The sequence below is a fragment of the Salmo trutta genome, chromosome 21 (genome assembly GCF_901001165.1).
Source record: "Salmo trutta chromosome 21, fSalTru1.1, whole genome shotgun sequence".
In the NCBI taxonomy this organism is placed as follows: Eukaryota; Metazoa; Chordata; class Actinopteri; order Salmoniformes; family Salmonidae; genus Salmo; species Salmo trutta.
The window spans coordinates 35,285,214-35,303,299 of record NC_042977.1 but is presented as its reverse complement, the minus strand read 5'-3'; the positions used below and the strand labels follow the sequence as shown (position 1 = coordinate 35,303,299).

General features: G+C 43.5%; 2 protein-coding genes across 5 annotated transcripts; both read left to right on the top strand.

Annotated features, from left to right (window-relative positions):
- Positions 1-306: 306 nt before the first annotated feature.
- LOC115157285 (vang-like protein 2) lies at positions 307-12,723 on the top strand. 2 transcript variants are annotated; one of them, XM_029705409.1, is made up of 9 exons: positions 313-754; positions 4,334-4,388; positions 5,202-5,595; positions 5,826-5,949; positions 6,208-6,815; positions 9,280-9,413; positions 9,549-9,684; positions 10,167-10,413; positions 10,651-12,723. In XM_029705409.1, exons 3-9 carry the CDS (start codon positions 5,525-5,527, stop codon positions 10,909-10,911), a joined length of 1,581 nt encoding a protein of 526 aa, XP_029561269.1. In that variant the 5' UTR covers positions 313-754; positions 4,334-4,388; positions 5,202-5,524; the 3' UTR covers positions 10,912-12,723. The 2 variants fall into 2 exon arrangements, with proteins under 2 accessions (XP_029561268.1, XP_029561269.1); XM_029705408.1 differs by lacking the exon at positions 4,334-4,388 and having other exon boundaries at positions 307-754.
- Positions 12,724-14,721: 1,998 nt separating this feature from the next.
- On the top strand, positions 14,722-16,916 carry fcer1gl (Fc receptor, IgE, high affinity I, gamma polypeptide like). Of its 3 annotated transcripts, none has more exons than XM_029705406.1 (5): positions 14,722-14,895; positions 15,274-15,368; positions 15,646-15,705; positions 16,391-16,453; positions 16,572-16,916. In XM_029705406.1, the coding sequence occupies exons 1-5, from the start codon at positions 14,841-14,843 to the stop codon at positions 16,638-16,640; spliced, it is 342 nt and encodes a 113-aa protein (XP_029561266.1). In that variant the 5' UTR covers positions 14,722-14,840; the 3' UTR covers positions 16,641-16,916. The 3 variants fall into 3 exon arrangements, with proteins under 3 accessions (XP_029561266.1, XP_029561265.1, XP_029561267.1); XM_029705405.1 differs by having other exon boundaries at positions 16,388-16,453; XM_029705407.1 differs by having other exon boundaries at positions 14,723-14,895; positions 16,433-16,453.
- The last annotated feature ends 1,170 nt before the right edge of the window (positions 16,917-18,086 follow it).

Below are 18,086 nucleotides of genomic sequence, written 5' to 3'. Positions count from 1 at the left end.
ACAGAGAGAATCGTTTTTGTGTCATTTAGAGGGGAAATGAGTGCATTTTAGCATTTAAGTCACTTTTCAAAAGTTGCTAAAAGTTCCAAATACATTTTTAAAAGTAGCTACATTTGTTGTTAGGTGCTGTTTGAAAAAAAAGTTGCCAGGGTAGTCTGAAAAGTTGCAAAATCTAGCAACAAAATTGCTAAATTGGCATCACTGGTTTTAGTACTAGTTCTAAGTAGGATGTTACATGGGGGTCTGAAGTTGGCTACGTCATCAGCCTTGAGGTTCCACAAAAAGAAAGGAGTGGAGGAGGGGCAATGAATCGGGGGCGGGCCGCAGGGTGCTACTGTTGAGGGGGGGAAATGAGGAACGTGAGAAAATACCTGAATGAATATTTTGGGACATCTAAGGAGTTTTTCAGTGTGGATAGGTATAGAGAACAATGTTTGGACATTATTGACCATTGAAATACAGGGGAAGACAAAATAAATAGGCGCTAGAGTCTCATGTTTCCGAAACAATAAGTCTGTTATCGCTCGAGACCGCAGTTGCAGGGAAGTTTAGAGAGGACCCCTGATCGGGCCTATTGTTATTTTCACCCTGGACACGTATCTACGGTATCTAACCAGATATCGGACGGTTCGTAGGGCTGAGTCCCGAGTCCCCAACAATTTGGGAGGAAGTAGCTTACCCCCATCGCGACGGCATGGAAACTAGACTCGGAGAGGATAAATGGGTTCCAGCTTCGTGAGAATTTTCGCCGAAGGTTGGTGTTTATTTCAATGTGCATGATCCATCATCTATCCAGGGTTTTCCCTTTCGAAAAGAGCGTAAAAAGATTCGCCGACTGGAAATGTCAGTCTCGCCCCATTGTTTGCCCTAGTCCTCATAATGGACGATGCTGATGTTGCATACAACTGGCATTTATAACTTGTTTTTCGTAGTTGAATCTTCGATTAACATATTTTGTTTGCTAGTTTATTGCTCATGTAGTAACAGGTTATTGTTTCATTCAGTCCTTTGTGGTTGTGATGTTTAATTATTAATAGACCTTCATGTTGGTCCCTGTTCCAAACAGGCTGGGCACGAAATGAGGTTGATGCATGCCTCTGTTACACTGTAGCAAGTTATATTCGTATCTGATTCAGCTGGTGGTTAAAGTACATGTTTGTAACATTGTTACAACATTGTAGCAAGGATTGTCCCCATTGTAACAAGATTGTAACGTTGTTAAAAGGACTGTAGCTATGCATTTTAATAAATGTATCCTACAGTCTAGAGATTAAAGTGAAACAGTATGTATGTAGACTACTGCAGCAGCTCAAATGCTGGTGCTTGTTTTACTTTCCGATCAAAGTAAACTACAAAAACTGTGCAGCAAGTAGCCTAGTGGTTAAGAGCGTTGGACCGGTTACCGAAAGGTCGCTGGTTCGAATCTCCGAACCCACTAGGTGAAAATAATCTATGTGTCCTTCAGTAAAGCACTTAACCCTATTTGCTCCTGTAAGTCAGAGCGTCTGCTAAATTACTAAAATGTACAGAATTACAATGTTTTCAGTTGAAAGTTATGTTAGGTTAAAGTTAACTGTTGTGTTATGCATAATGAAATCAAATGGTCTTGCAAAATTATCAGAAGCTAATGAAAGTACAACAAATAACCAACTTTGCCACTGCAATCATCCAAAATATATAAACAAAATAACAGCTGGCTACAATATTATTATTTTGTTAATTTTATGCCTACCTTTATCATGTAGTAATTGTCCACTAGCTTTTTCTTGGGCTACTGTAGAGTTCCCAATGCCCAGGCTATTGTCCCAGCTGCCGTGGCTCTCAAAATAAACAGGCCAACAAGTCAGGCCTATAGATGAGGCAAAGTCAATGGTGACAGAGGCAAGACTTGGGACAGTGGTAACCTCTAACCCATACATGGGCTTGAATATGGCTTATGGGCACAGCACAGTTTGTGTTTGGTAAATTGTCTTGCCCCTCTTGTATCAATCGTAACAAGACTGCACTGTCCAGTCCATAATCTATTGATTTGGCCACACCATGTCTTCCACATTGTATTCTACACACACCAGCTCCACTTCATATCACATGGGCAGATTGGGCACAAAGGTTGAGAGTGCACAGTTGTCTGTTTTCCAGTGGGTTTTCTGGTGTTTTTGCAGCTAGCAGTAGGTGGGTGGGGTTTGAAATGGTGTGTGTGTGGCCCTCTCTCATACACTCTCTCTATACCACCGGTGCTGGGCTTTGTACATTTATTTTCACAGTTGCCATTTTTTCCTTCATATTACTCTGACATGAAGTAACATACCGCTTTGACACTGATCATTACTCTGACATGAAGTAACATACCGCTTTGACACTGATCATTACTCTGACATGAAGTAACATACCGCTTTGACACTGATCATTACTCTGACATGAAGTAACATACCGCTTTGACACTGATCATTACTCTGACATGAAGTAACATACCGCTTTGACACTGATCATTACTCTGACATGAAGTAACATACCGCTTTGACACTGATCATTACTCTGACATGAAGTAACATACCGCTTTGACACTGATCATTACTCTGACATGAAGTAACATACCGCTTTGACACTGATCATTACTCTGACATGAAGTAACATACCGCTTTGACACTGATCATTACTCTGACATGAAGTAACATACCGCTTTGACACTATGATAATTGTTTGTTTGGACTTTGCCACTCCCTCAAACAGTTGGTGAAAGTTTGGATTTGATTTAATAAAAATGGTTTTGAAGGGTCTCTGTGTGGGCATGTAGTTAGGGGTATATCACCTCCCCTGCTTATATTCACCAAGCACCATTAAAAGATGAAGCTTTGTGAGAGAGGAAGGAGATGGTGTCATTTGTCAGGCATGTGTGCTGTTATGGTAGTCTAGGTAAGGGTGTAGAGTCATGTGAAGAGATAGATGTACTCATAGAAGGCAAGGCATCTGTGATACTCACTATGAGGCAACGAGATGTGCATAATAGTTTATACACTGTCAGGAAAGCCATGCCGTTGGCTTGTCTGACTGGATCATCATCTTTTTTAAATAAAGGTTAAATATAAAATTAATATTTTAAGAGACTAAGGTTCAATGGGACTACCTATTATTTATTTTAAATAGGGGCCTCCCGAGTGGTGCAGCTGTCTAAGGCACTGCATCGCAGTTCTTGAGGCGTCACTATAGACCCGTGTTAGATCCTGGGCTGTGTCACAACCGGCCTCGACTGATGAGTCCGATAGGGTGTCACACAATTGGCCCAGCATCGTCCGGGTTAGGGGAGGGTTTGTCTGGGGGGGCTTTACTTGGCTCATCGCGCTCTAGCGACTCCTTGTGGCGGGCCGGGCGCCTGCGTGCAGCTGGCTTCCAGGTTTAGTGGGCGGGTGTTAAGACCACGGTTTGGCGAGTCATGTTTCAGAGGTCACATGACTTGACCTTCGCCTCTCCCGAACCCCTTGGAGAGTTGCAGCGTTGAGACAAGATTGAAATTGGGAGGGGGGAAAAAAAGTGTGTGTGTGTATATATCTATATAATATGACTACAGGGCCAGATTATGCTGCTAAAAGTGAATTCTGTTGAGTTGGTACTGGGCTTGCTTGTGTATGGATTTTATACAAGCACAGGCAGGTGAATCTGACAGCCTTCTATGTTTGTTTAGATTGCTACGGTATGGTTGGCCTCAGAGTCGAGTATTTAAAGAGTTGGGCCATTTTTAATATTTTTTTTTGAATATTGTTGTAATTCTAGACATTCAGTTATACCATTATTTAAATATTCCACATGTTATGTTAATAAGATGCTAACATGGCTGCCACAGAATGTTGGAGTGCCATGTTAATGCATCATAATGCAGAAACCTCAATGGCCCAACTCTCTAATTACATGGCTCTGGTTAGCCTTTATGACATGATGATGTGGTTGAGTGAGGTTGGCGTTAGTCACGTGAGGAGTCACCACCACCCGCACAGTTAATTAACTGGGTCACAAGACATACAGGGTTGAATAGGGAAAGGAAACTCTATCTAGGCCTATACATCTCTCCAGCAGACCACACCTTAATGGATCAGGTGTTCATCATATCCCCAGTATCAAGCAGACAGCCTGGTCTGTCCTTGGGGTATCAAGTCCAGATCATGGGAATACTAACAGCAAGCTGGGATGAGCATGTCTTCTCCCTGCTCCTCACTATCTAGCATAGCCTGCCTTGTCTCGAATTTCAGGAGTATGCCTATACATTAAGCATACATTTTCCCCCACATCCTTTACACAGCACCTCCACCGAGACTGATTAATAGATTGTGTTTCTTTTCAGCATTCGATGGGAGCTGAAGTTCAGCACATGCTCTGGGGCTCATATGTTTTTATAGGTGTGTACAAAGGCTGAGTTTATTAGCATAAACAGTGGGGCACTCTACTAAGACGAGGCTTATGTCAACTTGTGCAAGCAGACACATACATACTTTTACATTTTTTATGGAAGGAGGGTACTTGAGAATAGAATGGTATTTTGGTAGAGTTGTTTAATTTAATGCCTTGCAAGGCTATGACTGACTGTCGCCCCACATGTGACAAATCAAGCTCTCCAATTAACATCAAGATCTCCAATTAACTTGGTGAGCCCATACAATTAACATAGTGCCCATATCAATTAAGCATGTGAGAAGACAGTCACACAAACACTTGTATTTATGGGGCATTTTCCTCAGTTTATGAGAGGGTGGTGTAAGGTCAGGTTCCCATGGAAACTGTCAACCTCAAATCCCCTCCAGCTGAACACCCTCTTTCATCACCATGGCAGCGGAGAGGCCCTGTTACCCAGGGGACCAAGGGAGACCAAGAGGGAATGTGAGATGGGGAAAGAGGGAGAGGTCAAATAAGTTTGTGAAAACAGTAATCCAATGTGGCTGCCATTGTATCAGATCTGTAGGCTTTCCAGGACCTCATCTCACTGCAGTCTTATAGCCTGTAGAACTACGCTCACATGAAGATCAACCTTGAGATCTGAAAGCTTATCTTTACCTCTAGAGCTAACATATTTTAGCTCAATTGGCAAACGTCGTCTTGAGTTGCGCAGACAGTCGGGGTCAAATACCAAGAAACAGGTTGGTTTTAAACACCACAGCTTAGGGATAGGAGTTTGTTTTTGTCACTAATTCTAACCCTTCTCTCCTCTATTTCAGGACCTGTCCACCTCAACACCCGCCTCCTATACTCCCAACCATCATATCTTTTTACCCTCCCTGTCTAGTCTAGCTTTTCTTCTCCTTCCCTCCTTTCTCTAGTCCATCGTTTCCCTGATTCCCTCTATCTTGTAGGCTCTTCTACCTCTCCCTGCCCTCCGGCCTCCAAAATAGATTCCTTCAGGAGTAAGGTTGACCTGCTGAAGCTGCCTCTGGCCCTGTCCACCAAGTCCATCTCTGAGCGCAAGAGCCAGCTGGGCGGAGCCAGGGAACAAGCCACGGGGGGAGGAGGGGCCCGCAAACCCTGCCCACCGACCCGCGACATGGACAACGAGTCACAGTACTCGGGCTACTCTTACAAGTCGTCCCACTCCCGCAGCTCCCGCAAGCACAGGTACCAGAAGGGTGGTCACAAATGCCCCAAAAACACACAAGCGTGCACGCACACTGTAAACACAGAGATCAAAGGCATGTGTGTAATACACATCGATCCATTAGTCAATGGGCACATTGATGAGCAACCACACGCACGGGTCACACATGTACCCCCAGGCTTCGGTCACACAATGACATGGGCTTAACACGCTGACATAACTGTGTGGTTGTCCTGTTTCTGTGCTCCAGGGATCGGAGGGACAGGCATCGCTCCAAGAGCAGAGACGGCAGCAGCCGTGGAGACAAGTCTGTGACCGTCCATGCCCCTGGGGAGCCACTGCTAGACGCAGAATCCACCCACGGAGATGACCGGGTCAGAATCACAACCTCCTCCAACACCTCTACATCTCAAAATCTTTATCTCATAATAGGGCCAGAGGTTTTCCTGACCATGTGACCTAACCAGGAAAAACTCAGATCAGGTTATGTGGTCAGAAAAACCTCAGGGCCCCAGTCATCTTCCCTACCCATCCAAATCTCAACATCTCTATCCTCTCATATCTCTTTAAAGCCCCCTTTCCAATCTCTCCTCTATGTTTACCCTATCTCCTGTCTCTGTTCCTCTCTGTAGGATGACAACTGGGGTGAGACCACCACTGTGGTCACAGGCACATCAGAACACAGCGTTTCCAACGAGGACCTGACGCGCGTCTCCAAGGAGCTGGAGGAATCGTCTCCCCTGGAATGCAAGCGCTTCCTGGGGCCTGTGCTGGGTGGCTGCCTGGGCCTGTTCGCCCTGTTCACCCCCCTGGCCTTCCTGGTCCTCCCCCAGCTGCTGTGGCGTGAGGCCCTGGAGCCCTGCGGCACGCCCTGCGAGGGTCTATACGTCTCTCTGGCCTTCAAGCTCCTGGTGCTCCTCATCTCCTCCTGGGCACTGTTCCTGCGCCCTCCGCGCGCCACCCTGCCCCGCTTCTTCGTCTTCCGCTGCCTGCTCATGGTGCTGGTGTTCCTGTTCGTGGCGTCCTACTGGCTGTTCTATGGCGTGCGTGTGCTGGAGCCCCGGGAAAGGGACTATAGAGGCATCGTGGAGTATGCGGCGTCGCTGGTTGACGCGCTGCTCTTTATCCAGTACCTGGCCCTGGTGCTACTGGAGGTCAGACACCTGCAGCCTGCCTTCTGCCTCAAGGTGGTGCGCACCACAGACGGGGCTAGCCGCTTCTACAATGTGGGACACCTCAGGTCAGTCTGTGTGTGACTGTAGTGTGTCATAGGATGAGGATGATCATTACTAACACAATGATAAAGATTATGATGACGATGGATCTCACCATTTCAAAAATAAAATAAAAAATTCACATTTATTTAACCAGGTAGGCTAGTTGAGAACTGCGACCTGGCAAAGATAAAGCAAAGCAGTGTGACACATACAACAACACAGAGTTACACATGGAATAGACAAAACATACAGTCAATAATACAGTAGAACAAAAGAAAACAAAAAGTCTATATACAGTGAGTGCAAATGAGGTAAATTAAGCCAATAAATAGGCCATGGTGGTGAAGTAATTACAATATAGCAATTAAACACTGGAATGGTAGATGTGCAGAAGATGAATGTGCAAGTAGAGATACTGGGGTGCAAAGGAGCAAGATACATAAATAAATACAGTATGGGGATGAGGTAGATAGATGGGCTATTTACAGATGGGCTATGTACAGGTGCAGTGATCTGTGAGCTGCTCTGACAGCTGGTGCTTAAAGCTAGTGAGGGAGATATGAGTCTCCAGCTTCAGTGATTTTTGCAGTTCGTTCCAGTCATTGGCAGCAGAGAACTGGAAGGAAAGGCGACCAAAGGAGGAATTGGCTTTGGGGGTGACCAGTGAGATATACCTGCTGGAGCGCGTGCTGCTAGGGTGACCAGTGATCTGAGATAAGGTGGGGCTTTACCTAGCAGAGACTTGTAGATAACCTGTAGCCAGTGGGTTTGGCGACAAATATGAAGCAAGGGACAACCAACGAGAGCGTACAGGTCGCAATGGTGGGTCGTGTATGGGGCTTTGGTGACAAAACGGATGGCGCTGTGATAGACTGCATCCAGTTTGTTGAGTAGACTGTTGGAGGCTATTTTATAGATGACATCACCGAAGTCGAGGATCGGTAGGATGGTCAGTTTTACGAGGGTATGTTTGGCAGCATGAGTGAAGGATGCTTTGTTGCGATATAGGAAGCCGATTCTAGATGTCATTTTGGATTGGAGATGCTTAATGTGAGTCTGGAAGGAGAGTTTACAGTCTAACCAGACACCCAGGTATTTTTAGTTGTCCACGTATTCTAAGTCAGAGCCGTCCAGAGTAGTGATGCTGGACGGGCGAGCAGGTGCAGGCAGTGATCGATTGAATAGCATGCATTTAGTTTTACTTGCGTTTAAGAGCAGTTGGAGGCCACGGAAGGAGAGTTGTATTTACATTTACATTTCAGTCATTTAGCAGATGCTCTTATCCAGAGTGACTTACAGTAGTGAATGCATACATTTCATAAATGTTTTCTCCGTACTGGTCCCCCGTGGAAATTGAACCCACAACCCTGGCGTTGCAAACACCATGTTCTACCAACTGAGCCACACGGGCATTGAATCTCATCTGGAGGTTAGTTAATACAGTGTCCAAAGAGGGGCCAGAAGTATACAGAATGGTGTCGTCTGTGTAGAGGTGGATCAGAGAACCACCAGCAGCAAGAGCAACATTATTGATGTATACAGAGAAGAGAGTCGGCCCGACAATTGAACCCTGTGGCACACCCATAGAGACTGCCAGAGGTCTGGACAACAGGCCCTCCGATTTGACACACTGAACTCTATCAGAGAAGTAGTTGGGAAACCAGGCGAGGCAATCATTTGAGAAACCAAGGCTGTCGAGTCTGCCAGTAAGAATGTGGTGATTGATAGAGTCGAAAGCCTTGGCCAGGTTGATGAATACGGCTGCACAGTAATGTCTCTTATCGATGACGGTTATGATGTCGTTTAGGACCTTGAGCGTGGCTGAGGTGCACCCATGACCAGCTCTGAAACCAGATTGCATAGCGGAGAAGGTACAGTGGGATCCGAAATGGTCCGTAATCTCTTTGTTAACTTGGCTTTTGAAGACCTTAGAAAGACAGGGTAGGATAGATATAGGTCTGTAGCAGTTTGGGTCTAGAGTGTCACCCGCAGAAGTGTTTTAGGGAGCGTTTGACAGTGATGAGGGGTGGTTGTTTGGTCGCAGACCCATTACGGATGCAGGCAATGAGGCAGTGATTGCTGAGATCTTGATTGAAAACAGCAGAGGTGAATTTGTAGGGCAGGAGCCCTGGACGGGCTAGCTTCAGGCTAATTGGTGCTTGTTCCGGGATGGAAATGCTAGCCAGGAGTAGTCACCCGGGATTGCGGTTAGCTAGTTGCGAAGATCCAGATGAAAATGTTCAGAGTTTGCGGAATCCGGGGATATCGGAAATTAAAAAAACAAATAATAATAGGTCCGTTATGCTCTGGTTTGAGTCACGTTGTTCGAACTGGCGAGAGCTTTCCGAGCTAAAGGTTAGCTGATGACCGCTAGCAATGGTTTGCTGACTGATAGCTGGTAGGTAGGTAGGTAGTTAGCTGGCTAGCTTCAGTTGAGGGATTCCAGATCCGAAGTAAATAGAAATACTTGGTGTCTGTGTGTTCCAGTGTCCAGAGGGCAGCAGTGTGGGTGCTGGATCAGTACTACAGGGACTTCCCTGTCTACAACCCTGCCCTGCTCAACCTGCCCAAGTCTATCCTCTCCAAGAAGATGTCTGGATTCAAAGTCTACTCTCTGGATGGTAAATAGCATTGTAGACTACTTACTTTCTCTACCTCATCCCTCTATCCATCCATTCATCCACCAACTAACCAACCCTTACCTCACTCCATTCATCCATCCATCCACTGACTGATGTATATGTCTTGATCCACAGAGAACAGCACCAATAACACCAACAGTCAGTCCCGGGCCATGATTGCTGCTGCAGCCCGCAGGAGAGACAACTCTCACAGTGAGTATTACTACGAGGAGGCCGAGCTGGACCGCAGGTGCCGCAAGCGGAAGGCCAGGTAAGACGGACAACATCCTGTTTTCTATACATTTCTATAATATACTTTTAAGTGATTACAGGGGGACAAACCCTGTTAATGTCCCTATTCTGTTTGTGTTCAGTGAATTCTGTTATGTACGTTGCTAGAGAATGACCAGTCCCTTTCATAGTGTATTTCAGGCACAGTAATGATGACTGATGACACTATCCATTAAGCTCTCCTGTATCATGGTTTAAAAATAAATAAAAATAATAATAAAATATTTAACCTTTTATTTAACTAGGCAAGTCCGTTAAGAACAAATTATTATTTACAATGACGGCCTACCCCGGCCAAACTCGGATGACACTGGGCCAATTGTGCGCCGCCCTATGGGACTCCCAATCACGGGCGGATGTGATGCAGCCTGGATTCGAACCAGGGACTGCAGTGCCTTAGACCGCTGCGCCACTCGGGAGCATGATGATGGTGATCATAATGATGATTGTTGCATTGTCCAGGCTGGTAGTGGCAGTGGAAGAGGCCTTCACCCACATCAAGCGTCTCCAGGATGATGACCCCGCAGCATCGTCCCCCAAACACCCCCGTGAGGTGATGGACCCCCGGGAGGCGGCTCAGGCTATCTTCGCCCCCATGGCCCGAGCCATGCAGAAGTACCTGAGGACCACGCGCCAGCAGCCCTACCACAGCATGGAGAGCATCCTCACACACCTGCAGTTCTGTATCACTCACAACATGACCCCCAAGGTGAGAAACAACGTATCACGTTCACTTGTCTATAATGTATAACCCGCAAAGAGAAGGGATACATTGTGTCACTTCCTGGGTATAATGTTACAACAGCTTTTGGGATAAATATCATGCATTTGATCAGATCTACAATTCAAACAATCAGTTGTGCTTAACTAGTCATCTACTCTGTACCCATTCACAGGTCTTCCTGTGTAAGGTTGATTTTGAAAGGCTGTATTTTTGTCTTTTCAGGCTTTCCTGGAGCGTTACCTCAGCCCAGGCCCTACCTTGCAGTACCAGCGTGAGAATGGCAGGGGGCGCCATTGGACTCTAGTGAGCGAGGAGCCGGTGACCTCTGCCCTGCGTCAGGGTCTGGTCTTCTCCCTGCGCCGCCTTGACTTCTCCCTGGTCGTCACGGTGCAGCCCCTCCCCTTCCTGCGTATTGGTGAGGAGTTTATCGACCCCAAGAGTCACAAGTTTGTGATGAGGCTACAGTCGGAGACCTCTGTGTAGAGCGGGTCAGTGGAGGCCCCTCATCCTACTGGGATACGCAGGGTGCTAGATCATGTAATCTCCTATTGAACCATTGTCATGGATGTTAACAGAATGTGATGAAGCTACAATCTTCCATAGAAAGAAGATGGATGCCTTGACCATGTCTTTATGATACACTGTAAAATGCCCTTGTTTTTCCAAAGGGAGCATTTGCCTACATTTATTCTGATAAATAACAGCAATTTTTGCTACTTTCACTGCAACCACTGATCACTGTGTAGTAAACTCATCACATAAAAATCACTATCTGACTGCTAGAGGGTCATGGCTAGAATGGATCCAGCTTTTGTCAAATTAACATCAAAAGTTGCTTTTAGCTAACCCTTTTCTTTACCTAATTATCTTAACCTGGTACGTTAATTCTCCTAACCTGCTACGAAAAGTCAACCTAACGTTAATTTGACAAAAGCTGGATCCCTTCTAGCCATGACCCCGTTAGAGTGGCTGTGTCATGTCTTACGAAAGTACCAATCAGAGTACAACTCTCAAAGGTGGCAGGCAGCCTGACGGTTAAAAGCGTTGGGCCAGTAACCAAAAGGTTGCTGGTTCGAATCCTGAGCCGACCAGCTGGGAAATCTGTCGGTGTGCCCTTGAGCAAGGCACTTTACCATAACTGCTCCTGTAAGTCACTCTGGATAAGAGTGTCTGCTAAATGACAAAAATGTAAGTCAGCTGACTGCAAACTTGGTAAACTGCTTCTACTCATTGCCAGTGTGTTGTGCTTGAAGTGATGGTTAGGCCTGTTTTATATAGGGTGTGACTTTTTTTTATTACTGAATGTATACGTATTGAATTAAGGTTTTTCTTGTTGTCTGTAGGCCAACTGTCTCCATCTGTTTAGGAAGGAACAACATTCCTGAGCTTGTTGTATCTGAGACTGTATGTTGTAAGGAGTCATATATTCCGTGTATATGTGGCTCTCATTTCAATTTACGCTTGCCTTTTTACACACGTTATCATGATTTTGGTAACATTGAATGAGGAAATCTGAGAATCCCTGCCTTGGGACAGCTTTCTCATACAGACTGTCCTGAATAACCTGTAGTTCAATTAAGCTTTTTTGAATGGACTCCTCTTTTCTTTACCCTGTGTCCACTGTCCTCCATCCATCTTCTTCTGCCCTGGAACATGTGATTGTATCCTCACTGCAAGTCCTCTGCAGTTGTAGCAAATCACCAGATTGTGCCACATATTAAAACAAGCACAGTATGATTGCGGCATCCAATAGCCTTACTCATGTGTGAACTACGAAACGCTGTCCGGTCATCTCTGGCAAAGAACCACTTCTCTGACCACTACACTTCTCGGTTCTAACCAAGACATACTGTAACTGGCAGCCTGGTGTTGAGACTTGAACTGCTCCAAACTGTTGTCTACCTTTTTTTGGACAACTGAGCCACTATGACTGCCAGTCATTTTAATTCAAGCAGAAATGCCCTTCATTTCTGTGAGAACCAATGAAACAAAGTGCAGAACTAGTTGACGTAACTGATGAGAACATCTGGATGACAGAATGCAAATGATTGTTCCCGTTTTTTATGGATTCTAGAATTTAGGGTTTAGGTACATTTTATATGATGAGCTTGTTTGTTTCTTTTTTTTAAGATGCCTAAGTTATAATGCAATTCAATAAAAATGAAACATTTACTTTTGGAAAAGAGGACAGCTTGTACACGTGTACATTTGACTTGTATTGTTTATTTTATTAATAATAGTAGCTTGTATAGTGTGCTAGATGTTTTTGACATTATTAAACCATTTTCCTGTGCACCTGTTCTCACTCCTTTTTCTCTCACACACACTGAGTTGTGATTGTGTGAAGCCCTGTCTGTCATTTTCCTAGCCTCGTATTACCAGACTGATTACTGCTGAAATATGTGTAGTGAAACAGAATGTAATCTTGGGAGAGTTCCAGATGGTTGTAAGAGGTTATCATTATCCTGCCCTGTTAGCAAAAAGAGTACGGTAAGCCTACTGATTAGAAGATGATTAAAGACTTAATGGAATATGTGAGGTCTTTAAACAAGAAGCAATCTACAGTACATCTAATCCCTGATCTCAGAGCTCTTTCATAATTCAGAGAAGGATAAAAATAATTCAGATTGAGTTTAAACTTCCCTTTTTTTACCTAAAACATTTTTTTCCTGATCAGTTCCATTGTCTTTTTTTGTGTGCATAATACCCCATTATTCAATTCAATATAGCTCTTAAGCTAAAGCTACTTCAAACTGCACATTGGCAGTTTGAAGTGACTCATCCTATTTTTTGGCATATCTGATTCGAATCTGTTCTTTTTCCTGCGGTCTGAACAGTCAAAAAAAGCACATGGAATAGGAAATTTCATGACACAAATCTGATACAGTTTCAACTGTTCTGCCTGCGGCTATGGAACCTTGACCTGTTCACCGGATGTGCTACCTTGTCCCGGACCTGCTGTTTTCGACTCTCTACCGCACCTGCTGTCTTGAACTCTGAATGCTCGGCTATGAAAAGCAAACTGACATTTACTCCTGAGGTGCTGACCAATCACTGTAATTATTATTATTTGACCCTGCTGGTCATCTATGAACATTTGAACATCTTGGCCATGTTCTGTTATAATCTCCACCCGGCACAGCCAGAAGAGGACTGGCCACACCTCAGAGCCTGGTTCCTCTATAGGTTTCTTCCTAGGTTCCTGCCTTTCTAGGGACTTTTTCCTAGCCACCATGCTTCTACATCTGCATTGCTTGCTGTTTGGGGTTTTAGGCTGGGTTTCTGTATAGCACTTTGTGACATCGGCTGAGGGCTTTATAAATAAATTGGATTGATACCTGGCCATGCGACTTGTGTCTGAACGGTCAAATCTGATTTATTTGCCCTCAAGTGATTTTTTAAATGTTATTTGGCATATCTTGTTGCTTGCTAGCTACTTTGTTGACAAGAACATGTGGTAGGTAACTAGATAATTGTTTACAAAGTAGTGAATGTGCTAGAAAGCAAAAAAGCTACCCAGCTAGTTGACTGCTGTGGCTAGACAAACTCATTTAGAAAGTTGGATCATATCCTTTGAGGCTTTAAAAGGGTTCTTACACTATGATTTTGAACATTCAAATCAACTGAGAATCGTCCATGGCAGGCATTGTTGTCACCTTAGCTTGCTACATAACTTATGTGTGATAGGAAGCAGGAGCACCACCACCAATCAGCCTACATCACTGGGCACACGCCTGTCATTACTACGACAAATAGCGTAGCCATGTCAGCGAATGACTGCTGTCTGAACATGCACACATCCGATTTGGTTACTTGTAACTTGTTGTTTGGACAGTCAATATTCCTAAACGAATTTGAAAAACAAAACTGATTTGAGCATTAAGGCCTGAAGTGTGAACAATGCTTTAGTGACAACATGCAACACCATGTGAACACCCTGAAAAGTAACTTCTTATTTAGCCATGTGTATGTATATCATACTAAGTTGAAGTTTATGTTTCTGACCACCATATTATTTAATATTTACATCACAACTTAAAAAAAAAAAGTTAATCACACTAACAAGTAGCCTTACACAGTATCCATTCTTTTGAATTACAATATGGCACATAATGAGGTATCCAGGCACAGTGTAATAATGTATGCATCATAAATGTGTACATGTTTGTGTTTCCATCTTCTCTTCTCACTGAAGTTAACAAGTACTATATATCTGTGGGTGGGAAGGGGACAAGCATGTGGTTTTAGCATATAAAAACGGACACCAGTATGAGCCCATAACTTCCTGCTAGAGCTCTCTGCACTTTCTGTTCAGAGGTGTCAGAAACCCACAGACAGCCATTGAAATAACACGAAGTACTCCAACTCTCCATCTACTCTCTTTAACCTTTCATTTTGTGCCTGCTACGAAGATGTTTCAGGGATCTCTGATCTTGGTCGCTCTACTCTTGAACTTCAGCTTTGCAGGTGAGATTCCTGTTTTATTTTACATTATGATGTTCAGCACTTTTTTATTCCATCATGAACAGGGATATTTATACTATATATATATATACACACACACACACATAGAGGGACATGTATACTCAGTGTACTGTGATAATTACTCCTGATCCTCAACTTAATGGCCTAGTAACACAGTACTCTATGCAATAGATGATTTATCTTTATATTTAACTACAATGTTCTAAACACTAATGTGTATTACATGTATAATTCATTATTTGCAGTATTACAACATGAACAGATACAAATAGTAGGCTTGTGGTTGATAAAACATTGTTTTACATGATGATGGGATAGTGATGATGATGATGATGCAGTGTGATCCCATAATGTGTGCAGAGGCTCAAGTGCCAGACGGTAAACTGTGTTATATCCTGGATGGGATTCTCGTGATCTATGGCGTCATTCTCACCATCTTGTACTGCAGACTGAGGGTAAGGAATTATAAACGCTCTATAACACATTATAAATCATTCCACCATCCACAAAACATATGATATATCAGGGTATGCAGTGCACACATATCTCCATGACCATATTAACAATATTCATACAGTAAAATGCTATTTATATTTCAATAATGATAGCACATTCAAAACATCAATAAAAATATAAATGCCTCACCAATTGAAGACCAGCTCCCACATAAATAGAATATGTTTCACATTCACACAGCTGTTTAATTAAAATGATATTTATCATGTTCCTCAGATGCATCCCATCTACATAAACAGTGGCGGATCTCCACAGGGCACTGGCGGGTATCCACAGGTACAATAAAAATGTGTGTGCATATGTAAGAGGGAGAGAAAGAAAGAGCGAGAGAGAAAGTGAATGTGTATTGGGCATGTATAATTTACACAATACTCTCAATAACCACTATTCAACTCTAGCTTTCTTTACAAACCCCAAAATATATGTATACATCTGAATGTTGATCAAATTCAGCTGGCGAAATGCTTCCTCCTGGTTGTTCAACAAATTAGCTATGTAAGAGGAATATGTCAAGTCATATGCCGTCTTACCATGTCACCTCGAAGTCCACAGTTCTGCTTTTCGTCCCCCTCCTTCAGCAACTGTGATCATTTCCTGTTAACAAGAACTGACCACCAACCCTGCCACTTATAAACACAGTTTCCATTACAGTCAGACTAAAATACAACACTATATCCTGTTACACAGAAATACCCGGGTAGACAGATTACTTAGAAAGAAAATCCAATTACAGTGGAAGCTAAGAGTAGTGAAGCTTTAAACGGTCGCATCATCACCCTCTGTGTCTAGTCTTCTACACCAATTCCTTTCTTTGCCCGATAAAAAAAGGTAGAGAAGGAGAACATGAGAAAGACGGAAGGAGAAATGAGGAATGATGTTCTTTTGTTAAATGTTCTTCTGATAAAATAAATTGTGTGTGTGTGTGTGTGTGTGTGCGCATGTGCATGTGTGCCTTCAGCAGATAACAACGCAGATAACAGCTCTCGTAATTTCCATTTTACAGAAAGGAGAGGGACTTTACGCAGTAAGATCATTTTTCTTATTCTTATTATGACTTACAGTATATCATAAATGACAAAGAATATTGCAGTTTTAAGGATTTCAAGTTGTTTTCAAGTCCCTCATTGTTCTTCCTCTCACAGGGTTTGACCCATAAAGGTCAGGACACCTATGAGACCATCAAGGTGCAGAAGAAAGCGATGCTGGTGTGATAGAGGAAGAAGACAGTAGTGTGAGTGGTGGTAAACAACAAACCACAACCCCGTCTTACATGGCATTTAAATGAGTTTTGATCTATATGACTGCTTGCTTTCCAAATCTTAGGTTAGGTTGGGCCGGTAGTGTTGGTGGCTGTTGACTGGGGGCCTGAGATGGGAAGTGTTTAAGATGCATTTTGGTTATTCTGTAAAGCAGCCCTTTCACTTTGTATAATTGACTATCAATTAACTTGTCATTTAAAGATTAAATGATTCGGAAACTACCTTAAATCAGGGTCCGTTTTCTTTTTTGATTACAGCTTCATTGACATGAATGTATTCTGTCCATGCTTAAACTGATATTATAAAACCATATGAGTGTTACTACTGTGTTACATATGAGTGTTACTACTACATACTACTGTGTCACCGTGGGAAGAACCCAACAAAGGCTCAACAACTGACTGCACAGAGTCCGATGGACTGACCGACTGACTGACCAACTGCATGTGAGATTATTTTATCTGTCAAAGCCAGGTATCCTTGCTTGAGATCAAGAAAGACCACTAGATGGCATTCACAGATCCATAGTTACTGATCACAATATTTGTTTTTATGCGTGTAGATATGGTTGTTCTTGTTTGATAGAGCCATTGGACGTCTTTCAGCAATGTTCCTATCTACACCAAAGAATGGAGCCGGAGGAAATGGCTGCCGTTTTACAGACTCCAAACCAATTGTACTATAGTGTGTGTTTTTTCGCGTTATTTGAAACTTATTTTGTACATAATGTTTCAGCCACTGTCTCTTATGACCAAAAATAGCTTCTGGATATCAGGACAGCGATTACTCACCTCGTACTGGACAAAGATTTTTTTCTTTAACGAGTCGGACGTGAAGGATTTACTTCAGACACCCGACAAGGCCCAAATCCCTGTCATTTGCATGAGAAAGAGACAGAGGGGTGTAGGTCAGGGGTAAGGGTGCCTTGTAAGGATCCGACGGCGAGTGGGTAATCTGCCATCAGTCCTATTAGCCAACGTACAATCATTGAATAACAAAATAAACGAGCTACGATCATGAATATTCTACCAACGGGACATTAAAAACTGTAATATCTTATGTTTCACCAAGTTGTGGCTGAACGAAGACACGGATAACATACAGCGTGGGGTTTATGCTGCATTTGCAAGACAGAACAGCTGGCTCCGATAAGACAAGGGTGTCTATTTGTAAATAACAGCTGATGCACGAAATCTAATATTAACTTATTAAGGAAGTCTTGAGGTTTTGCTCAACTGAGGTAGAGTATCTCATGATAAGCTGTAGACCACACTATTTACCAAGAGAGTTTTGAACTATATTTTTCGGAGCTGTCTACCTACCACCACAAACCGATGATGGCACTAAGACCGCACTCAATGAGCTGTATAAGGCAATAAGCAAACAGGAAAACGCTCA

Bases quoted from the DNA above. Each gene is read 5' to 3' on its own strand.
- LOC115157285 (XM_029705408.1), top strand. From the start codon at position 5,525: ATGGACAACGAGTCACAGTACTCGGGCTACTCTTACAAGTCGTCCCAC. The intron at 5,950-6,207 runs GTCAGAATCACA...TCCTCTCTGTAG, and splicing joins CCACCCACGGAGATGACCGG to GATGACAACTGGGGTGAGAC. The intron at 9,685-10,166 runs GTAAGACGGACA...TGCATTGTCCAG, and splicing joins TGCCGCAAGCGGAAGGCCAG to GCTGGTAGTGGCAGTGGAAG.
- fcer1gl (XM_029705405.1), top strand. From the start codon at position 14,841: ATGTTTCAGGGATCTCTGATCTTGGTCGCTCTACTCTTGAACTTCAGC. The intron at 14,896-15,273 runs GTGAGATTCCTG...TAATGTGTGCAG, and splicing joins CTTGAACTTCAGCTTTGCAG to AGGCTCAAGTGCCAGACGGT. The intron at 15,706-16,387 runs GTACAATAAAAA...GTGTGCCTTCAG, and splicing joins GCACTGGCGGGTATCCACAG to CAGATAACAACGCAGATAAC.